General features: G+C 47.4%; 1 protein-coding gene across 3 annotated transcripts in view; it reads left to right on the forward strand.

Annotated features, from left to right (window-relative positions):
- The window catches only part of WDR27 (WD repeat domain 27), a 167,745-nt gene that overhangs the window by 42,307 nt on the left and 104,252 nt on the right, over positions 1–21,186 (forward strand). For 2 of the 3 annotated variants that reach the window (XM_045161899.1, XM_045161900.1), the window contains exons 14-15: positions 3,842–3,939; positions 5,067–5,379. In XM_045161899.1, coding sequence (XP_045017834.1) covers positions 3,842–3,939; positions 5,067–5,379 — 411 coding nt within the window. The remainder of the gene's footprint in view (positions 1–3,841; positions 3,940–5,066; positions 5,380–21,186) is intronic. The other variant, XM_045161898.1, reaches the window with a different exon arrangement.

Here is a 21,186-nt window from a genome sequence, read left to right on the forward strand (position 1 = left end):
AACAGAGGGAAGGGAATCAGGACGACGGGTAGGGGGAAGGGAATCAGGACGATGGGTAGCGGGACAGGCGACGCGGCTCAGTCACCAGGCTCCTCGCTGGCAGGAAGTGGATTCGAGGACGCGGTTAGCACCCCTCCTGTGAGTCTTATAAAAGGAGACTGAGTCCTGGGGCGCTGCTCGAGGGAGGCTGGTCACTCCCAGGACAGCGGGTGAGGCCGAGGGGAGAGTGGGGGTTGGCCCTGGGGCCGAGAGTCCTGTCGACTTCTGTGCCCTGCACGGGCTGGGCCATGTCATCGGAAGAGCAGACGCTCAACTAGGTTTAAAGCAGGTGAAGAACTGTGGCTTCAAGGTGTGTGCTGGCAGGCTTCAATGTCCTTTCATTTCAGAGTTTTTAAATGGCCGGAATTCCAAATGCTCACCACAGTAAAATTTAATTACATAGCATCGTTTACGGAATCAGGAAGAAGGACCGAAGGTTGTACGTTGGTCCTACCAAGAGGTATCCGGTACCTTTAGAATAAGTGGGCATTTGTGTTAGGATGAGAGGTTCCATGTTTATAGCAGTAGAGGTTTTACTGACACTTATTTATTAGTGGCGATGACTGATTCCACTGCAGGGCAAAGACACGTTCCCTACGCCTGTCCAGTCCGCGCAGTTTTATTACCTCGACGCGTTTATCTTGTCGTCCTCGGGCTCCGGGGTCCAGCTGCTCAAGCATCACATCGACACCGGCAAGGACGACTTACGAAGGTAGCGCCCCCTGCGGTCGGGGACGCTGCGTCTCAGCCGCGCGTCGGGTGTAAATAAAGTAACTGGACCAAAGCGGCATCACACCCTCCTGTGATCGGAAGTCCCTTCTCCGCGTGTGGAGCTTCCCTGGGGGCCAGGCCTGGGCCTCGGGGGACTCACCAGTGCCCGGGACTCAGGAAAGGGGGCCACTGCCCTGGTTCAGCAACATGATTAACACGTTTTGCATGTGAGATTATTACCGTTTATAGTAAGTTGAGGTGGTTGCAATGGTCAAGAATCAACCTGCCAAGGCAGGAGATAGGAATTCCATCCGTGGTTTGGGAAGATGCCCTGGAGAAGGACATAGCTACCCACTCCAGTATCCTTGCCTGGAAAGCTCCATGGACAGAGGAGCCTGGTGGGCTACAGTCCATGGGCTAGCAGAGGGTCTGATACTACTGAGTGATTGAGCACACGTGCGTGGAGTGTTTCACACGCACCCACAGATGTGCGTGTGTGTGGGCTGCCGGGGCACACCGGACATTGGCAGACACTAATGCTTGGCTGCCTTTGTTTTCAAAGCGTTTAAGAAAATGAGACCTGCAGAGAGCACCAGAGGCCTCCCCTCTGAGCCCCGCCCCTCTGTCGCCTCCCGAGACCCGTGTGCTCGCGCCCGCCCCTGGTCTCTAGCTGCTGCCCGCCCAGGCGTCCGTTCGGTTTGGTGGGCGGCTCACGTGTGACACACCTTTGATCACCACCATGCTCACGAGCACGGCTGCTCCCTGTGGGTTTACCTGTCGGGATGTGCCGGGCGACAGGAGGCTGCCTACCTGACGGGATGTGCCGGGCGACAGGAGGCTGCCTACCTGTCGGGATGTGCCGGGCGACAGGAGGCTGCCTACCTGTCGGGATGTGCCGGGCGACAGGAGGCTGCCTACCTGTCGGGATGTTCTGGGCGACAGGAGGCTGCCTACCTGTCGGGATGTGTTGGGCGACAGGAGGCTGCCTACCTGTCGGGATGTGTTGGGCGACAGGAGGCTGCCTACCTGTCGGGATGTGCCGGGCGACAGGAGGCTGCCACAGCTCTTCCTGGTTCCCGCATACGGACACCTCGCTTGTTCCAGTGGGGCCACCCTGAGCTTCCCTGCACGTGTCTGGTGGTGGGCCTGGAGGGCCAGGTGGGCGTTTCTGGACTCCCTTCTCCAGCCACCCTCAGGGGGCGCATGTGGTGCCCAGCAGCATGGTGGTAGGCCCGCACTACTCTGAAGGTGCTGCCCACCGTCTCCCCTGTCCTGCGTCCTGCAGAGCGGGGGCCCGTCAGCCAGCTCCCTTCCTGTAGCTGACCAGCTTCTCGCTGTGTTCACACCGTGATGTTGGTGTTTCCACCAGGTCCTGCCCACCACCCTCTTCTGGGTGGCTCTGTCCCACTGCTTGTCACTCTGCGGAACAAGGTGGCTGCTGTAGCTCCAGGCATCACGTCTGTGTTTCTCACGGCAAGATGAAAGGGAGGCCTGTTTAGGCCTGCATGCCTCAGGGCCCCAGGAGCACCCTGGGTGTTGGGTAGGGCTGGTCTCATGCACAAGCTGTTTGCCTCTCGTCTTGGCCCCCTCCCACTTCCCTCACCTCTGACCCAGAGTCCCCGTGGTGCTGACAGACTCACCTTGATGGGCACATGCCAGCCTCCAGCACTGGGGGCTCCTGCACCCCGGGCAGGTGTGGGGTTGGTTAGGAACACTCGCACCTTCTCCGTGAGGCACCCCCGGGCCTCCCCCACCGCAGGGGTGTCTGCACCCCCTCTGCTCACGTGACTCTTCTCTCTGAGACCCTTTCTGGGCTGTCCTGTCCATAGTAAGTCGCTGCTATCCCTCTCCAGCCATCCTGCTGTGTGGATTTGGGCAGTCTCTCAGCAGGACACACGGGGAGTTATGAAATCTCTGCTGATCATTAAGCTTCATTCCCAAACTTCCCCTGAGGCTTGGCCTGGCTTGTCCCCGAGTCTGCATATGGCCTATTCTCCTGGGACGTGAGGCCTGTCCCTGCCCCCCAAGTTACCCCTCTGGGCACCACTTTGTGGCTGGCTCTGCATCAGACCCCTGCCCAGCAGTTACCTCTCTGTGAACGGGATGGGCTGACAACCAGTTTCATCTGCACCTCAAGTGTCTGAGAGGTTTGGACACTGAGCCCTAGTGGCTTTGGCCACTGCCCACCTGTACATCACTTTGCCAACAAAGGTCTGTCTAGTCAAAGTCATGGTTTTTTCAGTCATCATGTATGGATGTGAGAGTGGACCGTAAAGAGGGCCCAGTGCCAAAGAATTGATGGAACTGTGATGTTGGAGAAGACTCCTGAAAGTCCCTTGGACTGCAAGGAGATCAAACCGGTCAGTCTTAAGGGAAATCAACCCTGAATATTCGTTGGAAGAACTGATGCTGAAGCTGAAGCTCCAGTATTTTGGCTATCTGATGTGAAGAGCCGACTCACTGGAAAAGTCTCTGATGCTGGGAAAGATTGAGGGCAGAAGGAGAAGAGGGCATCAGAGGATGAGGTGGTTGGATGGCATCACAGATGCAATGGACATGAACTTGGGCAAACTTCAGGAGTTGGTGATGGACAGGGAAGCCTGGGGTGCTGCAGTCCATGGGGTCACAAAGAGTCAGACATGACTGGGCAGCTGAACAGCAACAACAGATAACTTGTAGCTCACTGGATGTCTTAAGCATGTAGGGCTTCCCTGGTGGCTCAGATTGTAAAGAATCTGCCTGTAATGCAGGAGACCCAGGTTTGATCTGTGGAGTCTTGCTAAGTATACACAATTATTTTAAAATTAAGAGAAAAGTTTGTTTTCTCATATATAGGGATGAATTCCCCTTGGCTATGTATATAGTAATATTTTTCATGAAGTTTTACTAAAGGAAAAGCTAGAATTACCTAAAGAATAACTTAGGTAGTCAACCTGCTACCTAATAAAATTTATTTATTATTAATATTTATTAATGAAATATGATTGTTAATATTGACATGAAAACTTTTATTTTCAAGTTTTTGTAGGTAGAATCTTGGGTTGTGGCAAAAGGGGAACAAGGGGATAGATGGTCCTCCACCCTCTTGCAGGTACAGACAGAAGAGCTGGTGCACGCCCGTGTGCAGGCTGCTCACGACCGACGCCACGGAGATCACCAGCTTGTCTGCAGTGAACGATTTCCACTCCTGTATCCTTTCTCCTGCTGTGCGTCTGATGTTTTCACATCCTGACCATCATCCTTCTGGCAAACTCTTGTGCTGAGGGTCCAGGCTCCAGGCTTGGGCTGAGCACTCAGACCTCGTGGATCTCAGGGGCCTTCATGTAATGGCTTCATCTCAATAATGAAAAGAGACCCAGAGGGAAAGGGAAGCCGGATGTGGGGCGCCTGTGAGGTAGAGCAGAGTGACGGGACCTGAGATTTCTGGTCTGCTCGCGTCTTGAGTAACAGTAGTTCAGTGCATTTAGACAGGACACGGCTACACTGAGCACGTGCATCCTTTGATGAACCGAACGGTGTGCCCCATCTCATGTGGAAGATGGCAAAGTTACAGCGGTGCTGTTGATCAACAAATCGATCCCAGAATGTTAAGTTTTGAGTTTTTGTGGTTACATCATCATTTTAAATTAAAGAGCATTGACTTTATTTAGAAACAAAGCTCTGATCTTTAGGGAGACATCTTATAAACTTTTATTCAAAGGCCTAAGATTCTTTTGAAAAGTTTTATTCTTGAAATTTCAGAAGGACTGATACAGGGTATTAGAGGTTCTAGTATATTTTAATTAGAAAGGTAATTTTTTTATGCTAGAACCTTTTGCTAAAAACACAAAAACACTTAGCAGAAATGTGTTGTTCTGATTATTCTCTGTCCTTGAGTGAGGATCCCTGAGTATTTTGGCTTTAGCATTGGGTTTATTATTAGATCTAGTACTTTTTCTATTCTGTACTTTTCTAGTGCATATACATTTTGTGTTTTGGCCACACCACGTGGCAGGTGAGAGCTCAGTTCCCTGACCTGGGATTGAACCCATGATCCCTGCAGTGGAAGCATGGCGTCTTAACCACTGGGCTGCCAACTTAGCCACTGTCCCTCCTGGTCCACGTGGAGGAAGCGGCCTTGCCGTGTGCTTCGTTCAAGGCTTGTCCTCCATGCAGGCAGCCTGACCTGGTGGGAGGGGGCACCGTTCACTTCCACGGCCTCCCCATCTAATCTCTGGCTCAGACCCGTCTTCAAGCTCGGTGCCTACATGCAGGACGGCCATTCCGCCTCTTGATTTGGGTGTTTCCTGACATCTCAAACCTTGCTTAACTCTCAGTGGACCTAGGCCTCCCGCATGGAAATCCACATGCCTGGCCTCCCCATCCTCCCAGCAGCTCTGGCCAGGCACCCAGGATCAGGTGGGGAGCGGGCTGTGGTCAGGACTGTCCTGTGGAGCCTCAGGAGATCGTAGCTGGTCACCTGTCCGTGCAACCTTCTGCCGAGAGAAGTTCCCTAACCGAGCCCCAGACCTCGTGCTTGCTGCTGGGTGGAACCGGACCTTGGAGGTTTTCGACCTCAACGTGGGCTGCAGTGTGGCCATCATCACGGGAGCCCATTCTCGGCCCGTCCACCAGATCTGTCAAAATAAAGTGAGTGACCTTCTGACCGCGCACAGCCTTTGTAAACTTTGAGTTTAAGTGTTTAACAAACTTACGATGCAATCTTATAGCAGTTTGCTGCCAAAAGCAGCAGTGATTTTTTATTGGCCGTGAAGCTATTGTAAGCCTTGATGTTGGATGTTAGAAGGCATTTGGATGCTGTGAAGAATGTGGATGTTTGTACCTTTGTCTTTGATGATTCTGTGGTCCCAGTTTTTTATTTTACCACTTTCAAATGAAAATGGTCCCATTTTCATTTACCACTTGGCGGTGGTTTTGGGCTTTTGCAGCGCTGGGTAGATTCTGCAGGGATGTGAAGCAGCCTTTGTGGATTCACGGGTCTCTCTGTCGGGTGCAGCTGGTCTGTCTCAACAGAGGAAGAGTTCAAAATAACACACAACTGGGCGTTGAAGGTCAGGGACTGAGGAGGTGGCCATTCTGATGAATTCATTGTCTCACAGTTTAGTTCAAAAGATGCTTTGTTGCTTAAAAGAACAACAAAGAGACTTGCGACAGAACTTTTGTTTTCAGGACTACAACTTTGATTTTTAATAGATTTGTAATTGCTTTCCAAGTTAAGGGTTTACTTTATAATGCCTGCAGAAATATGCATTATGGTTCAAGGATATTCTTTTTTAAGTGAAGTCTTACTATATTGCTCAAAGAAGACTCTCTTATCCACAGTTTCAAGATGTTACTCAGGTTTAAGTTTCCATGTGACGGTGTGTGTGGACAGCGTGTGTGGTCAGTGTGTGTGGTCAGATCGTTGGTGAGGTTCTGTAAGTGGTTGAGTGGGAGGAGAGCGCAGATCCAGGGCCGTGGAGCTGAATTCTCTCAAATGGACTTTGTTTGGTGTTGTCCTGGGGGAGTGAGAGCTGGGGCTGCTGGACCCAGAGTCAGACTGTGTTGGGGGCAGTGGGAGACCCCTGATGTGAGGGCAGTGGCCTGAGGCCCCTCGTCGGAGCCCTGGGAGGTCCGTCTGGACAGCCCGTCCACGTGGCTGCAGCCAGAGTCCGGGCTCCTGGCCTTGGCGGGCAGTGGCTGGGGGCTGAGGAGGGGAGGAGCCGCCTCCACTGGGAGGCGAGCCGCTCCTCCCGGGGGACACCTGGTCTTGGACCGGAGCCTCGGGGCTCATATTGGGTCCTACCTGGACCTTTCCCCCAGTTTACCCTTCGGGGGCTCATTGAGGAGGACATTTCCAATCAAGAGGAGGCTTTTCTGGTTTGTATGATGTTTTCAGCTTGCTGAGTTATTGAAGCAAAGATTATTTTCTTGCACCTTTTTTTGGGAACAGACTCTTAACTGCATAAAAAACAGCAAAAATATTTTAAACACTGTGCTCCTGCAGACGAATGGAGGCACCCTCTGAAGAACGCAGTGACGCCATGGCCCTGCCGACATAGCCCCGGACCCCGCGGAGGCGTCAGGCCGCTCGGCGTGATGACGCCCGCTGCCGGTGCGGCTCCTGGGAGGGCAGTGGGTGGGTGTGGGTCTTTTACGGCCGGAATGCGGTTTGCGTTTGGGATCCCTGATCTCACGCTGCTCATTTCAGAGTAAGATCTGCCAAGGTGGCATTCCAGATTGATTATTAAACCTGGTAGAGTTCTGGACTTTTCAGTGAATTTGATAATAGACTCATATCTTTTCCACTATAAATCCATTATAAATCATATTTTCTTTTTTGCATGTTTTAATCTTTATTTCTTTCTGGAGTTTATCATACAGCCTTAAAAACTTGGTTGAAAGTTGTTATGTTAGAGATCAGTATAAGGTTTTTCTTCAGTTTGGTTCCCAAAACTGTTTAAGTTGAGAAGGCAAAGTATAATTTTGGTGTTTTGATGCTCTTTTATTTATAACATAAGGATGAAGCCTTGGCTTTAAAATAGTGGTAAAGACAATTCTTTTAAACTTAGCTAACTAGATTTTGTCATATTTTCAGAGAAGTTATTTCATTTTGAAAGTAATATGTTGCTATTTTGACTGATATCTTCCTCTCTGTTTCCATTTCATAAAAAGATATTTTAACCTTTTGCATATACTGCTTCCCTCTGTTATAAGGATTAAATACTATAATGTATATTAATTTCTTAGCATATGCTAAATTCACTAAATGGAAACTATTTTAAAAAATATAAATTTATGAGGGCTGGTGGATATTGCCTTAGAAAACTCTTAATCTTCATATGCAACTAATTTCACACAATTCCTTTGTTCCCATGAGTGTTAAGGAGAAACGTATAGAATTGTGCTTCCTGCAGTTGAAAGTCAGGCTGAATTATTACGGAAATGATGTCTGCTTTCAAAGAAACTGTAGCCGGGAAGGTGGGAGATGTGGGTGTGAGTTACGCTCACTCATGCAAATCTGACTCTTGAAGCTCCATAAAGTGTGTCAGTCACTCAGTCGTGTCTGACTCTTGCGACCCCATGGACTGTAGCCCAACAGGCTCCTGTGTCCCTGGGATTCTCCACGCAAGAATACTGGAGTGGGTTGCCGTTCCGTTCTCCAGGGGGTCTGCCCAACCCAGGGATCGAACCTGGGTCTTCTGCATTGCAGGAGGTTCTTTACCATCTAAGCCACCAGGTAAGTCCACTTAAGTTCTGTAAGGTGAGAGAAAAGAGTGCCCCGCCCAGCGATGAGAACAGGATGCTTGTGCTGTTCTGGAAGGTTGGAGCAGACGGCATTCAGCTGCAGTCACATGTCCTTCCACATGGTCAGACAGAACTTAACTTTATGGGGCCTTTGACGGTGCAGGAAAGAGAGAAGCAGGTCAACCTGACTCCTGCCGGAGGGTCTGGACAGGTCCCTGGGTCTCAGGTTCCTCTGTTCCCAGACTGACTTGAATATAAAATCCCAGAAGGGGGTTAACACCACGAACACAAACCTCCAGAGGATGTAGGTGTGAGTCCAGCTCCCGGTCAGCCTTGGCCCCCGTCCACTCCTGCCTCTCCAGGAACCCTGCCCACCCAGCCTGCTGCTAAAACATACACCCCCAACCCGCGCCCAGCCTTCAGTTCCTCGGGGGCCCCGCTGATACTAACCCCCAACTCCATGTCCAGCCTTCGATTCTTCAGGGGCCCCCCTGACACAGGCCCCGACTCAGTGTCCAGCCTTTGGGACCTCAGGGGCCTGCTGCTTCCTAGATGGAGGCAGCTTTGCAGGCAGCCTCTTGCTCTGCTCATGCTTGTCTCTGCTGCTGTCATCAGGGTGTGTGTGGACCCTCTGGTCTCGGGTGAGGGGGTGGGGCATCCACGTGGCCGGGGCCGCTATCCTGCACGGCGGCACTGCTGTGGGATGCCCCATGCCAGGCAGCACAGACCTGGGGGCACTTCCAGCAGGGGGCTCGCCTGCTATCACCAGGGGTAGGCGTGTGCAGGTTCCTAGGCCTCAGTGTGCATGTCCCCAGGGGCAGGTGCAGTAGGTTCCTAGTGCTCAGAGTCCGTGGTCCCCAGGGGCAGGCGTGTGCAGGTTCCCAGTCCTCAGTGTGCGTGGCCCCAAGGGCAGGTGTGGCAGGTTCCTAGTCCTCAGTGTGTGTGGTCACAGGGGCAGGCGTGTGCAAGTTCTGAGTCCTCAGTATGCATGTCCCCAGGGTCAGGCGTGTACAGTTTTCTAGGCCTCAGTGTGTGTGTCCCCAGGGGCAGGCGTGTGCAGGTTCCCAGTCCTCAGTGTGCGTGGCCCCAAGGGCAGGTGTGGCAGGTTCCTAGTCCTCAGTGTGTGTGGTCACAGGGGCAGGCGTGTGCAAGTTCTGAGTCCTCAGTATGCATGTCCCCAGGGTCAGGCGTGTACAGGTTTCTAGGTCTCAGTGTGCGTGGTCACAGGGGCAGGCGTGTGCAGGCTCCTAGTCCTCAGTGTGTGTGGCCACAGGGGCAGGCGTGTGCAGGTTCTGAGTCCTCAGTGTGTGTGGCCACAGGGGCAGGTGTGTACAGGTTCCTAGTCTTCAGTGTGCGTGGCCACAGGGGCGGGCGTGTGCAGGCTCCTAGTCCTCAGTGTGCATGTCCCCAGGGTCAGGCGTGTACAGGTTCCCAGTCCTCAGTGTGTGTGGCCCCAGGGGCAGGCGTGTACAGGTTTCTAGGCCTCAGTGTGCGTTGCCACAGGGGCAGGCGTGTGCAGGTTCCTAGTCTTCAGTGTGCGTGGCCACAGGGGCAGGCGTGTGCAGGCTCCTAGTCCTCAGTGTGCATGTCCCCAGGGTCAGGCGTGTACAGGTTCCCAGTCCTCAGTGTGCGTGGCCACAGGGGCAGGCGTGTGCAGGTTCTGAGTCCTCAGTGTGCGTGGTCACAGGGGCAGGTGTGTACAGGTTCCTAGTCCTCAGTGTGCGTGGTCACGGGGCAGGCGTGTACAGGTTCCTAGGCCTCAGTGTGCATGTCCCCAGGGGCAGACGTGTTCAGGTTCTGAGTCCTCAGTGTGCGTGGTCACGGGGCAGGCGTGTACAGGTTCCTAGGCCTCAGTGTGCATGTCCCCAGGGTCAGGTTCCTCTGGCTCCTGTGCCTGTGGGGTTGGTCCCAGTCACTGTCCCCCAGTCTCAGTGGAGCAGAGGGCCCTGGGCCCACAGCCAGGCCACACGAGGCTTCCTCCCCGGGCTCCTGGGAGCCGGTCAGTCCTGAGCCGTCCGCCGTGTCGTGGTGGGGCTGGGGAAGCAGGCACAGCAGCCTATGCTGTGCAGTCGGATGAGAGGCATTAGGTTGGGAAGGGAGTTCTGAGGGGTTTGGTGGGAAAAGAACCAGTTTTACTTCCTGAAAATAAACATCTGGACGGTATATGATGGGATGAAAAGATGAGGGTATAAGTTTAGAGGTTTACCCCAAGCCTTAATAGCTTTCTTAAACTTCCCTGACATTTCTGTTCAGTTATGCAGTGGGCGTCAAAGTGTTCCGACTCAACAGAGCCCTGCAGGAACTGTTGTCCTGCAAGTCCAAGTTCAGGGGAAGCAGAAGTCACAGTTGGCCCAAAAGTCCCATTTCTACTCGGATAAAAAATATGTCGTTTCTGATTTCCTTTCGGCTTGGTGACAAGTGCAGCCGCGTCGGCAGGTGCCGCTGGAGCTCTTTGTGAGCATCTGGGTTCCTGTCGTGACCTCTTCCGAGGATCACCGCAGCGGTCTCGTGTTGCACAAGCAGAATTGAACTCATTTTACCTCCAGTCACAAAAATGAGGGCCTTGTGTTCCTATTTTTGAAGTCTATTTTATATCATTAAATGGCTTATTTTTAGAATGAAAGTGCATATGTATTTTTTATGATTTATTGATATCTTTAAGAATCACAGCAGATGTCTTTTTATATATATATATTAAAAAAAAACCTTATTGGCTATTACTCTTTTTTGTGTCTGAAAGAGATACTTGCATTTTTTTGTGATGTAAGTCTGTAATGTGCATGCATGCTCAGCCTCTTCAGTCGTGTCCAACTCTTTGCGACCCCATAGACTGTAGCCTGCCAGGCTCCTGTGTCCATGGGATTTCCTAGCCGAGAATACTGGAGTGCGTGTGCTAAGTCACTTCAACCGTATCCACCTTTTTGCGACCCCATGGATTGTAGTCCACCAGGCTTCTCTGTCCATTGGATTCTCCAGGCAAGACTACAGGAGTGGGTAGCCTTTCCCTCATCAAGGGGATCTTCCCAACCCACGGATTGAACCCAGGTCTCCTGCATTGCAGGCGGATTATTTACAGCTGAATCATCGGGGGCGCCCAAATGTATAATCAGTCAGTTCAGTTCAGTTGCTTAGTCATGTCCGACTCTTTGCAACCCCATGAATTGCAGCACACCAGGCCTCCCTGTCCATCACCAACTCCCGGAGTTCACTCAAACTCATGTCCATCGAGTCGGTGATGCCATCCAGCCATCTCATCCTGTCGTCCCCTTTTCCTCCTGCCCTCAATCCTTCCCAGCATCAGAGTCTTTTCCAATGAGTCAACTCTTCACATGAGGTGGCCAAAGTATTGGAGTTTCAGCTTTAGCATCATTCCTTCCAAAGAAATCCCAGGGCTGATCTCCTTCAGAATGGACTGGTTGGATCTCCTTGCAGTCCAAGGGACTCTCAAGAGTCTCCTCCAACACCACAGTTCAAAAGCATCAATTCCTCGGCACTCAGCTTTCTTCACAGTCCAACTCTCACAGCCATACATGACCACGGGAAAAACCATAGCTTTTACTAGATGGACCTTTGTTGGCAAAGTAATGTCTGCCTTTTAATATGCTGTCTAGGTTGGTCATAACTTTCCTTCCAAGGAGTAAGCATCTTTTAATTTCATGGCTGCAGTCACCATCTGCAGTGATTTTGGAGCCCCCCAAAATAAAGTTTGACACTGTTTCCACTGTTTCCCCATCTATTTCCCATGATGGGACCAAATGTAGAATACTAGACAGCTAATTTGATTTGAAAAACTAAAAATTAGGTAAAATTTTAAATAGTTTAATGAAACTATCTTGTCACACCGGAACTTTAGATTTTCAGAAATAATCAGATCAGATCAGATCAGTCGCTCAGTCGTGTCCGACTCTTTGCGACCCCATGAATCGCAGCACGCCAGGCCTCCCTGTCTATCACCAACTCCCGGAGTTCACTGAGACCCACATCCATCGAGTCAGTGATGCCATCTAGCCATCTCATCCTCTGTCGTCCCCTTCTCCTCCTGCCCCCAATCCCTCCCAGCATCACAGTCTTTTCCAATGAGTCAACTCTTCACATGAGGTGGCCAAAGTACTAGAGTTTTAGCTTCAGCATCATTCCTTCCAAAGAAATCCCAGGGCTGATCTCCTTTAGAATGGACTGGTTGGATCTCCTTATAGTCCAAGGGACTCTCAAGAGTCTTCTCCACCACCACAGTTCAAAAGCATCAATTCTTCGGCACTCAGCCTTCTTCACAGTCCAACTCTCACATCCATACATGACCACAGGAAAAACCATAGCCTTGACTAGACGAACCTTTGTTGGCAAAGTAATGTCTCTGCTTTTCAATATGCTATCTAGGTTGGTCATAACTTTCCTTCCAAGGCGTAAGCATCTTTTAATTTCATGGCTGCAGTCACCATCTGCAGTGATTTTGGAGCCCAGAAAAATAAAGTCTGACACTGTTTCCACAGTTTCCCCATCTATTTCCCATGAAGTGGTGGGACCGGATGCCATGATCTTAGTTTTCTGAATGTTGAGCTTTAAGCCAACTTTTTCACTCTCCACTTTCACTTTCATCAAGAGGCTTTTGAGTTCCTCTTCACTTTCTGCCATAAGGGTGGTGTCATCTGCATATCTGAGGTTATTGATATTTCTCCTGGCAGTCTTGATTCCAGTTTGTGTTTCTTCCGGTCCAGCGTTTCTCATGATGTACTCTGCATATAAGTTAAATAAACAGGGTGACAATATACAGCCTCGATGAACTCCTTTTCCTATTTGGAACCAGTCTGTTGTTCCATGTCCAGTTCTAACTGTTGCTTCCTGACCTGCATACAAATTTCTCAAGAGGCAGGTCAGGTGGTCTGGTATTCCCATCTCTTTCAGAATTTTCCACAGTTTATCATGATCCACACAGTCAAAGGCTTTGGCATAGTCAATAAAGCAGAAATAGATGTTTTTCTGGAACTCTCTTGCTTTTTCCATGATCCAGCGGATGTTGGCAATTTGATCTCTGGTTCCTCTGCCTTTTCTAAAACCAGCTTGAACATCTGGAAGTTCACGGTTCATGTATTGCTGAAGCCTGGCTTGGAGAATTTTGAGCATTACTTTACCAGCGTGTGAGATGAGTGCGATTGTGCAGTAGTTTGAGCATTGTTTGGCATTGCCTTTCTTTGGGATTGGAATGAAAACTGACCTTTTCCAGTCCTGTGGCCACTGCTGAGTTTTCCAAATTTGTTGGCATATTGAGTGCAGCACTTTCACGGCATCATCTTTCAGGATTTGGAATAGCTCAACTGGAATTCCGTCACCTCCACTAGCTTTGTTCCTAGTGATGCTTTCTAAGGCCCACTTAACTTCACATTCCAGGATGTCTGGCTCTAGGTCAGTGATCACACCATCGTGATTATCTGGGTCGTGAAGATCTTTTTTGTACAGTTCTTCTGTGTATTCTTGCCATCTCTTCTTAATATCTTCTGCTTCTGTTAGGTCCATACCATTTCTGTCCTTTATCGAGCTCATCTTTGCATGAAATGTTCCTTTGGTATCTCTGATTTTCTTGAAGAGATCCCTAGTCTTTCCCATTCTGTTGTTTTCCTCTATTTCTTTGCATTGATCACGAAGAAGGCTTTCTTATCTCCTCTTGCTATTCTTTGGAACTCTGCATTCACATGTTTATATCTTTCCTTTTCTCCTTTGCTTTTTGCTTCTCTTCTTTTCACAGCTATTTGTAAGGCCTCCCCAGACAGCCATTTTGCTTTTTTGCGTTTCTTTTCCATGAGAATGGTCTTGATCCCTGTCTCCTGTACAATGTCATGAGCCTCATTCCATAGTTAATCAGGCACTCTGTCTATCAGATCTTGGCCCTTAAATCTATTTCTCACTTCCACTGTATAATCATAAGGCATTTGATTTAGGTCATACCTGAATGGTCTAGTGGTTTTCCCTACTTTCTTCAATTTAAGTCTGAATTTGGCAATAAGGAGTTCATGGTCTGAGCCACAGTCAGCTCCCGGTCTTGTTTTTGCTGACTGTATAGAGCTTCTCCATCTTTGGCTGCAAAGAATATAATCAATCTGATTTCGGTGTTGACCATCTGGTGATGTCCATGTATAGAGTCTTCTCTTGTGTTGTTGGAAGAGGGTGTTTGTTATGACCAGTGCATTTTCTTGGCAAAACTCTATTAGTCTTTGCCCTGCTTCATTCCGTATTCCAAGGCCAAATTTGCCTGTTACTCCAGGTGTTTCTTGACTTCCTACTTTTGCATTCCAGTCCCCTATAATGAAAAGGACATCTTTTTTGGGTGTTAGTTCTAAAAGGTCTTGTAGGTCGTCATAGAACCGTTCAACTTCAGCTTCTTCAGCGTTACTGGTTGGGGCATAGACTTGGATTACTGTGATATTGAATGGTTTGCCTTGGAAACGAACAGAGATCATTCTGTCATTTTTGAGATTGCATCCAAGTACTGCATTTTGGACTCTTTTGTTGACCATGATGGCCACTCCATTTCTTCTGAGGGATTCCTGCCCACAGCAGTAGATATAATGGTCATCTGAGTTAAATTCACCCATTCCAGTCCATTTCAGTTAGCTGATTCCTAGAATGTCGATGTTCACTCTTGCCATCTCTTCTTTGACCACTTCCAATTTGCCTTGATTCATGGACCTGACATTCCAGGTTCCTATGCAATAATACTCTTTATAGCATCGGACCTTGCTTCTATCACCAGTCACATGCACAGCTGGGTATTGTTTTTGCTTTGGCTCCATCCCTTCATTCCTTCTGGAGTTATTTCTCCACTGATCTCCAGTAGCATATTGGGCACCTACTGACCTGGGGAGTTTCTCTTTCAGTATCCTATCATTTTGCCTTTTCATACTGTTCAGAAATAATAGTCACTCAAACTGATATAATTTGCTTTAAAATAGATACTTTATTAGCTCCAGGTCTTACTTTTTTCTCTTTTTTAAAGAAATGCAGTGATTTTTGCTACAGGAAGCGTTCCTGTTCGCTGGCCGCTGCCGAGTTCCCGGTGGCCCTCCCCCAGTGTGCGTCAGAGCTCAGCGCCGTCTGCCGCGCGCTCCTTCCTGCAGTGGCGCTGAGCGCTGTGTGTCCCCGGGACCTCAGCTTCACTGCACCATGCGCGTGAACTTTACCCATTTCATGCATTTCTTACGTGTGTTTAAGCCTATAAATTTCCCTCTGAATGCCGCTGTGGTTGTAATTTGCCGGTTTAGCAAGTGGCCTTTTGATTTAGCAGTAAATATTTTCTGATTTTTTTGAGCCTAGTCTTTATTTACATATGAGCTTTCAGTTTTCCACATACATAAACTAATTTGTTGTTTGGCCGCTCAGTTGTAAAAACTATTTGTGACCCCATGAACTGCAGCACGCTAGGCTTCCCTGTCCTTCACCATCTCCCGGAACTTTCTCAAACTCACGTCCATTGAGTCGGTGATGCCATCCAACCATCTCATCCTCTGCTGTCCCCTTCTCCTCCTGCCTTCGATCTTTCCCAGCATCAGGGTCTTTTCCAGTGAGTCAGTTCTTCGCATCAGGTGGTCAAAGTATTGGAGTTTCAGCTTCAGCGTCAGTCCTTCCAATGAATATTCAAGGTTGATTTCCTTTAGGGTTGACTGGGTTGACCATCTTACAGCCCAAGAGACTCAAGAATCTTCTCCACAGTTCAAAAGCATTAGTTCTTCAGCACTCAGCTTTCTTTGGAGTCCAACTGTCACATCCATACATGACTACTGGAAAAACCATAGTTTTGACTATACAGACCTTTGTTAGTAAAGTTATGTCTCTGCTTTTTAATATGCTGTTTAGGTTGGTCATAGCTTTTGTTCCAAGGAGCAAGTGTCTTTTAATTTCATGACTGCAGTCACAATCCGCAGTGGTTTGAGCCCAAGAAAATAAGGTCTGTCATTGTTTCCCCATTTATTTGCCATGAAGTGATGGGATGAGATGCCATGATCTTAGTCTTTTGAATGTTTGGTTTTAAGCCAACTTTTTCACTCTCCTCTTTCACCTTTATCAAAAGGCATTTTAGTTCCTCTTTGCTTTCTGCCATAAGGGTGGTGTCACCCTGTTTGTTTAACCTATATGCTGAGCACATCTTGAGAAATGCCGGGCTGTATGAGTTACAAACTGGAATCAAGATAGGCGGGAGAAACATCAACAACCTCAGATATGCAGATGATACCACTCTAGTGGCAGAAAGCAAAGAGGAAATAAACAGCCGTGTAATGAGGGTGAAAGAGAAGAGTGAAAGAGGCAGCTTAAGATTAATATTAAAAAAACTAAGATCATGGCATTTGGCCCCATGACTGCATGGCAAATAGAAGGAGAAAATGTGGAAGTAGTGACAGAGTCCCTCTTCTTGGGCTCCAAAATCACTGCAGATGTTGACTGAAGCCATGAAATCAAAAGACACTTGCTTCTTGGCAGGAAAGCGATGACAAACCTAGAGAGCTCTTGAAAAGCAGAGACACTACTCTGCTGACAGTGGTTGTGAGGCCTGGACTGTAAATTTGGCAGAACACCTAAGAATTGATGCCTTTGAACTGTGGTGCTGGAGAATACTCCCGAAAGTGCCTTGTACTGCAAGATCAAACCAGTCAATCTTAAGGGAGATCAACCCTGAATATTCACAGAAGGACTGATGCTGAAGCCGAAGCTCCAGTATTTTGGTCATCTGATGCAAGGAGCCAACTCATTGGAAAAGTCCCTGATGCTGGAAAAGATTGAGGGCAGAAGGAGAAGAGGGCATCAGAGGATGAGATGGCTGGATGGCATCACTGATGCAACGAACATGAACTTGGGCAAACCTCGGGAGATAGTGAGGGACAGGGAGGCCTGGCGTGCTGCAGTCCATGGGGTTGCAAAGAGTCGGACATGACTGGGTGACTGAACAACAATATCTTATATTTTCAGATATAGTTGTTTTTATCACTTTCAAAAACAATTACTAGTTAGGCGTACTTTCAGTTCAGTTCAGTTCAGTTGCTCAGTTGTGTCCAACTCTGTGTGACCCCATGGGCTGCAGCACACCAGGCTTCCTGTCCATCACCAACTCTCCAAGCTTACTCAGACTCATGTCCGTCAAGTTGGTGATGCCATCCAACCATCTCATTCGCTGTCTTCCCCTTCTCCTGCCTTCAATCTTTCCCAGCATCAGGGTCTTTTCCAATGAGTCAGGTTTTCACATCAGGTGGCCAAAGTATTGGAGTTTCAGCTTCAGCATTAGTCCTTCCAATGAATATTCAGGACTGATTTCCTTTAAGATGGACTGGTTGGATCTCCTTGCAGTCCAAGGGACCCTCAAGAGTCTTCTCCAACACCACAGTTCAAAAGCATCAATTCTTTGGTGCTCAGCTTTCTTTATGGTCCAACTCACACATCCATGCATGACTATTGGAAAAACCATAGTTTTGACTAGATGGACCTTTGATGGCTAAGTAATGTCTCTGCTTTTTAATATGCTGTCTAGGTTGGTCATAACTTTTCTTCCAAGGAGGCAGTGTCTTTTAATTTCATGGCTACAGTTACCATCTGCAGTGATTTTGGAGCCCCCCAAAATAAAGTCTGTCACTATTTCCATTGTTTTCCCATGATCTTAGTTTTCTGAATGTTGAGTTTTAAGCCAACTTTTTCACTCTCCTCTTTCACTTTCATCAAGAGGCTCTTTAGTTCTTCACTTTCTGCCATGAGTGTGGTGTCAAATGCATATCTGAGGTTATTTGTATTTCTCTCAGCTATCTTGATTCCAGCTTGTGCTTCATCCAGGCCAACATTTCTCATGATGTACTCTGCATATACATTAAATAAGCAGGGTAATAAAATACAGCCTTGACGTACTCCTTTCCTGATTTGGAACCAGTCTGTTGTTCCATGTCCAGTTCTAACTGTTGCTTCTTGACCTGCATACAGATTTCTCAGGAGGCAGGTTAGGTGGTCTGGTATTCCCATCTCTCTAAAAACTTTCCACAGTTTGTTGTGATCCACATAGTCAAAGACTTTAGTATAGTCAATAAAGCAGAAGTAAGTTTTTCTTGAACTCTCTTGCTTTTTCGATGATCCAGTAAATGTTGGCAATTTGATCTCTGGTTCCTCTGCCTTTTTTAAATCCAGCTTAAATATCTGGAATTTCATGGTTCACATACTGTTGAAGCCTGGCTTGGAGAATTTTGAGCATTACTTTGCTAGCGTGTGAGATGACTGCAATTGTGCAGTAGTTGGAGCATTCTTTGGCATTGCCTTTTTTTGGGATTGGAATGAAAACTGACCTTTCCAGTCCTGTGGCCACTGCTGAGTTTTCCAAATATGGTGGCATGTTGAGTGCAGAACTTTTACTTTCAGCATCATCTTTTAGGACTTGAAATAGCTCAACTGGATTTCCATCACCTCCACTAGCTTTGTTCATAGTGATGCTTCCTAAGGCCCACTTGACTTCACATTCCAGGATGTCTGGTTCTAGGTAAGCAATCACACCATCGTGATTATCTGGGTCGTGAAGATCTTTTTTGCATAGATCTTCTGTATATTCTTGCCGCCTCTTCGTACTATCTTCTGCTTCTGTTAGGTCCTTACCATTCCTGTCCTTTATTGAGCCCATCTTTGCATGAAATATTCCCTTGGTATCTCTAATTTTCTTGAAGAGATCTCTAGTCTAGTAAGGTGTGCTTTGCCTTACTTTTACTTTTTCTTAATATTTATACAATCAATCTTTCCTCCTTTTGCTTAGCATATGCTATTTTTCCCCATCTTTTACTTTCAACCATTAAAATTAATATATTTTAAGTGTTTTTATTGAAATCCAACTAGGAAGCTTTCTTTTATTTGTTGAGCTTACTCTGTTAGAAATTATTATGACGACTCATCAGTTGATCTTATTTTGTTTTTCTCTTCAATCTTTAAAAAGAACACTTCACTTTCTATTTATCATGAATTCTTAGCTTCATTTTTTTCCTTCAGTCTCTACTGGATTGATCAGATATTTTTCTAAATTCTTTTTTTCCCCTTGAAAGATTTGACCTCTGTTTATTATTTCCATTTCCCCCCATTTTTTACTGTTCAGTTTCAAGAAACTAGCAATGTTGTAAGCTCTTATAACTGTACACTCATCTCTCTGTTAAACTAGATCTGTGTTTTGTTCTTTTTACATTCAGGGTGTTGCAGAGCACCCAGCATTCAGTAGGTGACCTCTAAGTGTTTGCTGGATGTCTGTTGTTTCTCTGCTGTGAGTTATCAAGCTCTCTTAACACAGTTCCAGTTTGTGGATCACTATGCTGTGTTGTGGAGAAGGCGATGGCCCCCCACTCCAGTACTCTTGCCTGGAAAATCCCATGGACAGAGGAGCCTGGTGGGCTGCAGTCCTTGGGGTCGGCAAAGAGTCGGACACCACTGAGCGACTTCCCTTTCACTTTTCACTTTCATGCATTGGAGAAGGAAATGGCAACCCACTCCAGTGTCTTCCCTGGAGAATCCCAGGGATGGGGGGAGCCTGGTGGGCTGCCATCTATGGGGTTGCACAGAGTTGGACACGACTGAAGCGACTTAGCAGCAGCAGCAGCATGCTGTGCTGATCTTAGTAGCTGGGTGGCAGTGGGTGGGCCCCTCTGTGTGTCAGGCTTCTCATATGAAAAAGGGAGTGAAATAGGTGACCCTTCAGAGGTTTGTGAAGAGGAGGGAATGTGAAGTGTTCAGAATGCTGTGGATGCAGAGTTAAGACTCAATGCATATTCATTTGTTTTTCTAGTCATTGAATTTATATAAGCCTTTGTTTCCTGTTTGTAAATGAAGAATCACTTGTAGGTATCTTAAGCATAAATCCTTGTGGACACACTTTATTAGATTTGTCCTAACATTAATGTTTGGATATTCTTGACATAGTAGGAAGATGGAAATTATTATAAACCACGTTATATTTAAGTAATGTTTGGGGCCAGATGGCTCTGTAGATGAAGTTCAGTTTCAATCCACTACACACTGAAAATCATGGCAACACTTCTTCTGACAGCAGCTTGGAGAAGGTGAGGGCCCAGTGAGCAGACCAGATGCAGGTCCTCGGAAGGGTCAGCGTCTGCTGGACACGTTTCACCCCAGTCAGCGTCACAGGCACCTGCTCAGCAGGTCTCAGGGTTTGATAATCAGGCAACTAATAACTGACCTCAAGCTTCAAATGCCTTACTAAGACCAGCTTTGAGATAATTTATTCAATATGTCTTGTGGCCTACACTTTAAAAGATTTGGTGTATTATTATCAGTCTTTTGATCTTTTGCCATTTGTAGTTCTGTAACTTTCCGTGGCATTATTTATAGAGAAAACATATATTGGTAGTTCTTAAGGTCCAAGTGTTCCACTGGCGATTATTCACAGGAAGGAAGTTTTTGGAGTCCAATTCTAAAATTTTTATAAATAAAAAAGCTATTTGTTAATTTCTTTCTTTAGATTCAGTGTTGTTAGATATGATTAGGGAAATGTTTATTAATTAAACCTGTAAAAAATATGCCTTGATTTTCCCTTATAATTACAGGGGTCATCATTTGCAACCCAGCAATCCCAGGCTTATAATCTCTTTGCGACCGCAGCCACTGGTGATGGGGTAAAGCTCTGGGACCTGAGGACCCTGAGGTGCGGCTCCCTCTGCTTTTCAGGCTGCAGTTGGGGGTGAGGCTGGGCAGACCACGTAGAGTGTATTTTAATTAAAGCTCATGGTAAACTCCACTTGAGCTTGTTTTCCCAGTATGACAAGGTTGTGGTGAATCTATTCACACTGACTAAGCAGAGTCTGGTTTCTACACAGAAAGGGCCACACAGTTTGGAATGATAAAAAAAGCAGATACTGGTCTTTCCTCTGCTGCATGTGACATGTGGCCTCTGATGGCTGCAAATGAACAGGAAGTTAATTGATCACTTCACTGTTAGACTAGAGTGTGCATGTGTGTAAGAGAGATGTATATGCATGTGTGCAAGCATGTACACTGTAAGATGCACATGTGACAGCGAGATGTACATATATTTGTATATAAACATATATATATACACAGTGATACCGACATATTACAGTTGTGTGTGTATATGTATGTATACAAAGTATTTATATATATATATATATACACACACACACACACACACACACAGGGGTACATACACGTAACAGTGAGATGTATATGTATGTATATAAGCAT

This window comes from Bubalus bubalis, chromosome 10 (genome assembly GCF_019923935.1).
Source record: "Bubalus bubalis isolate 160015118507 breed Murrah chromosome 10, NDDB_SH_1, whole genome shotgun sequence".
Lineage (NCBI taxonomy): Eukaryota > Metazoa > Chordata > Mammalia > Artiodactyla > Bovidae > Bubalus > Bubalus bubalis.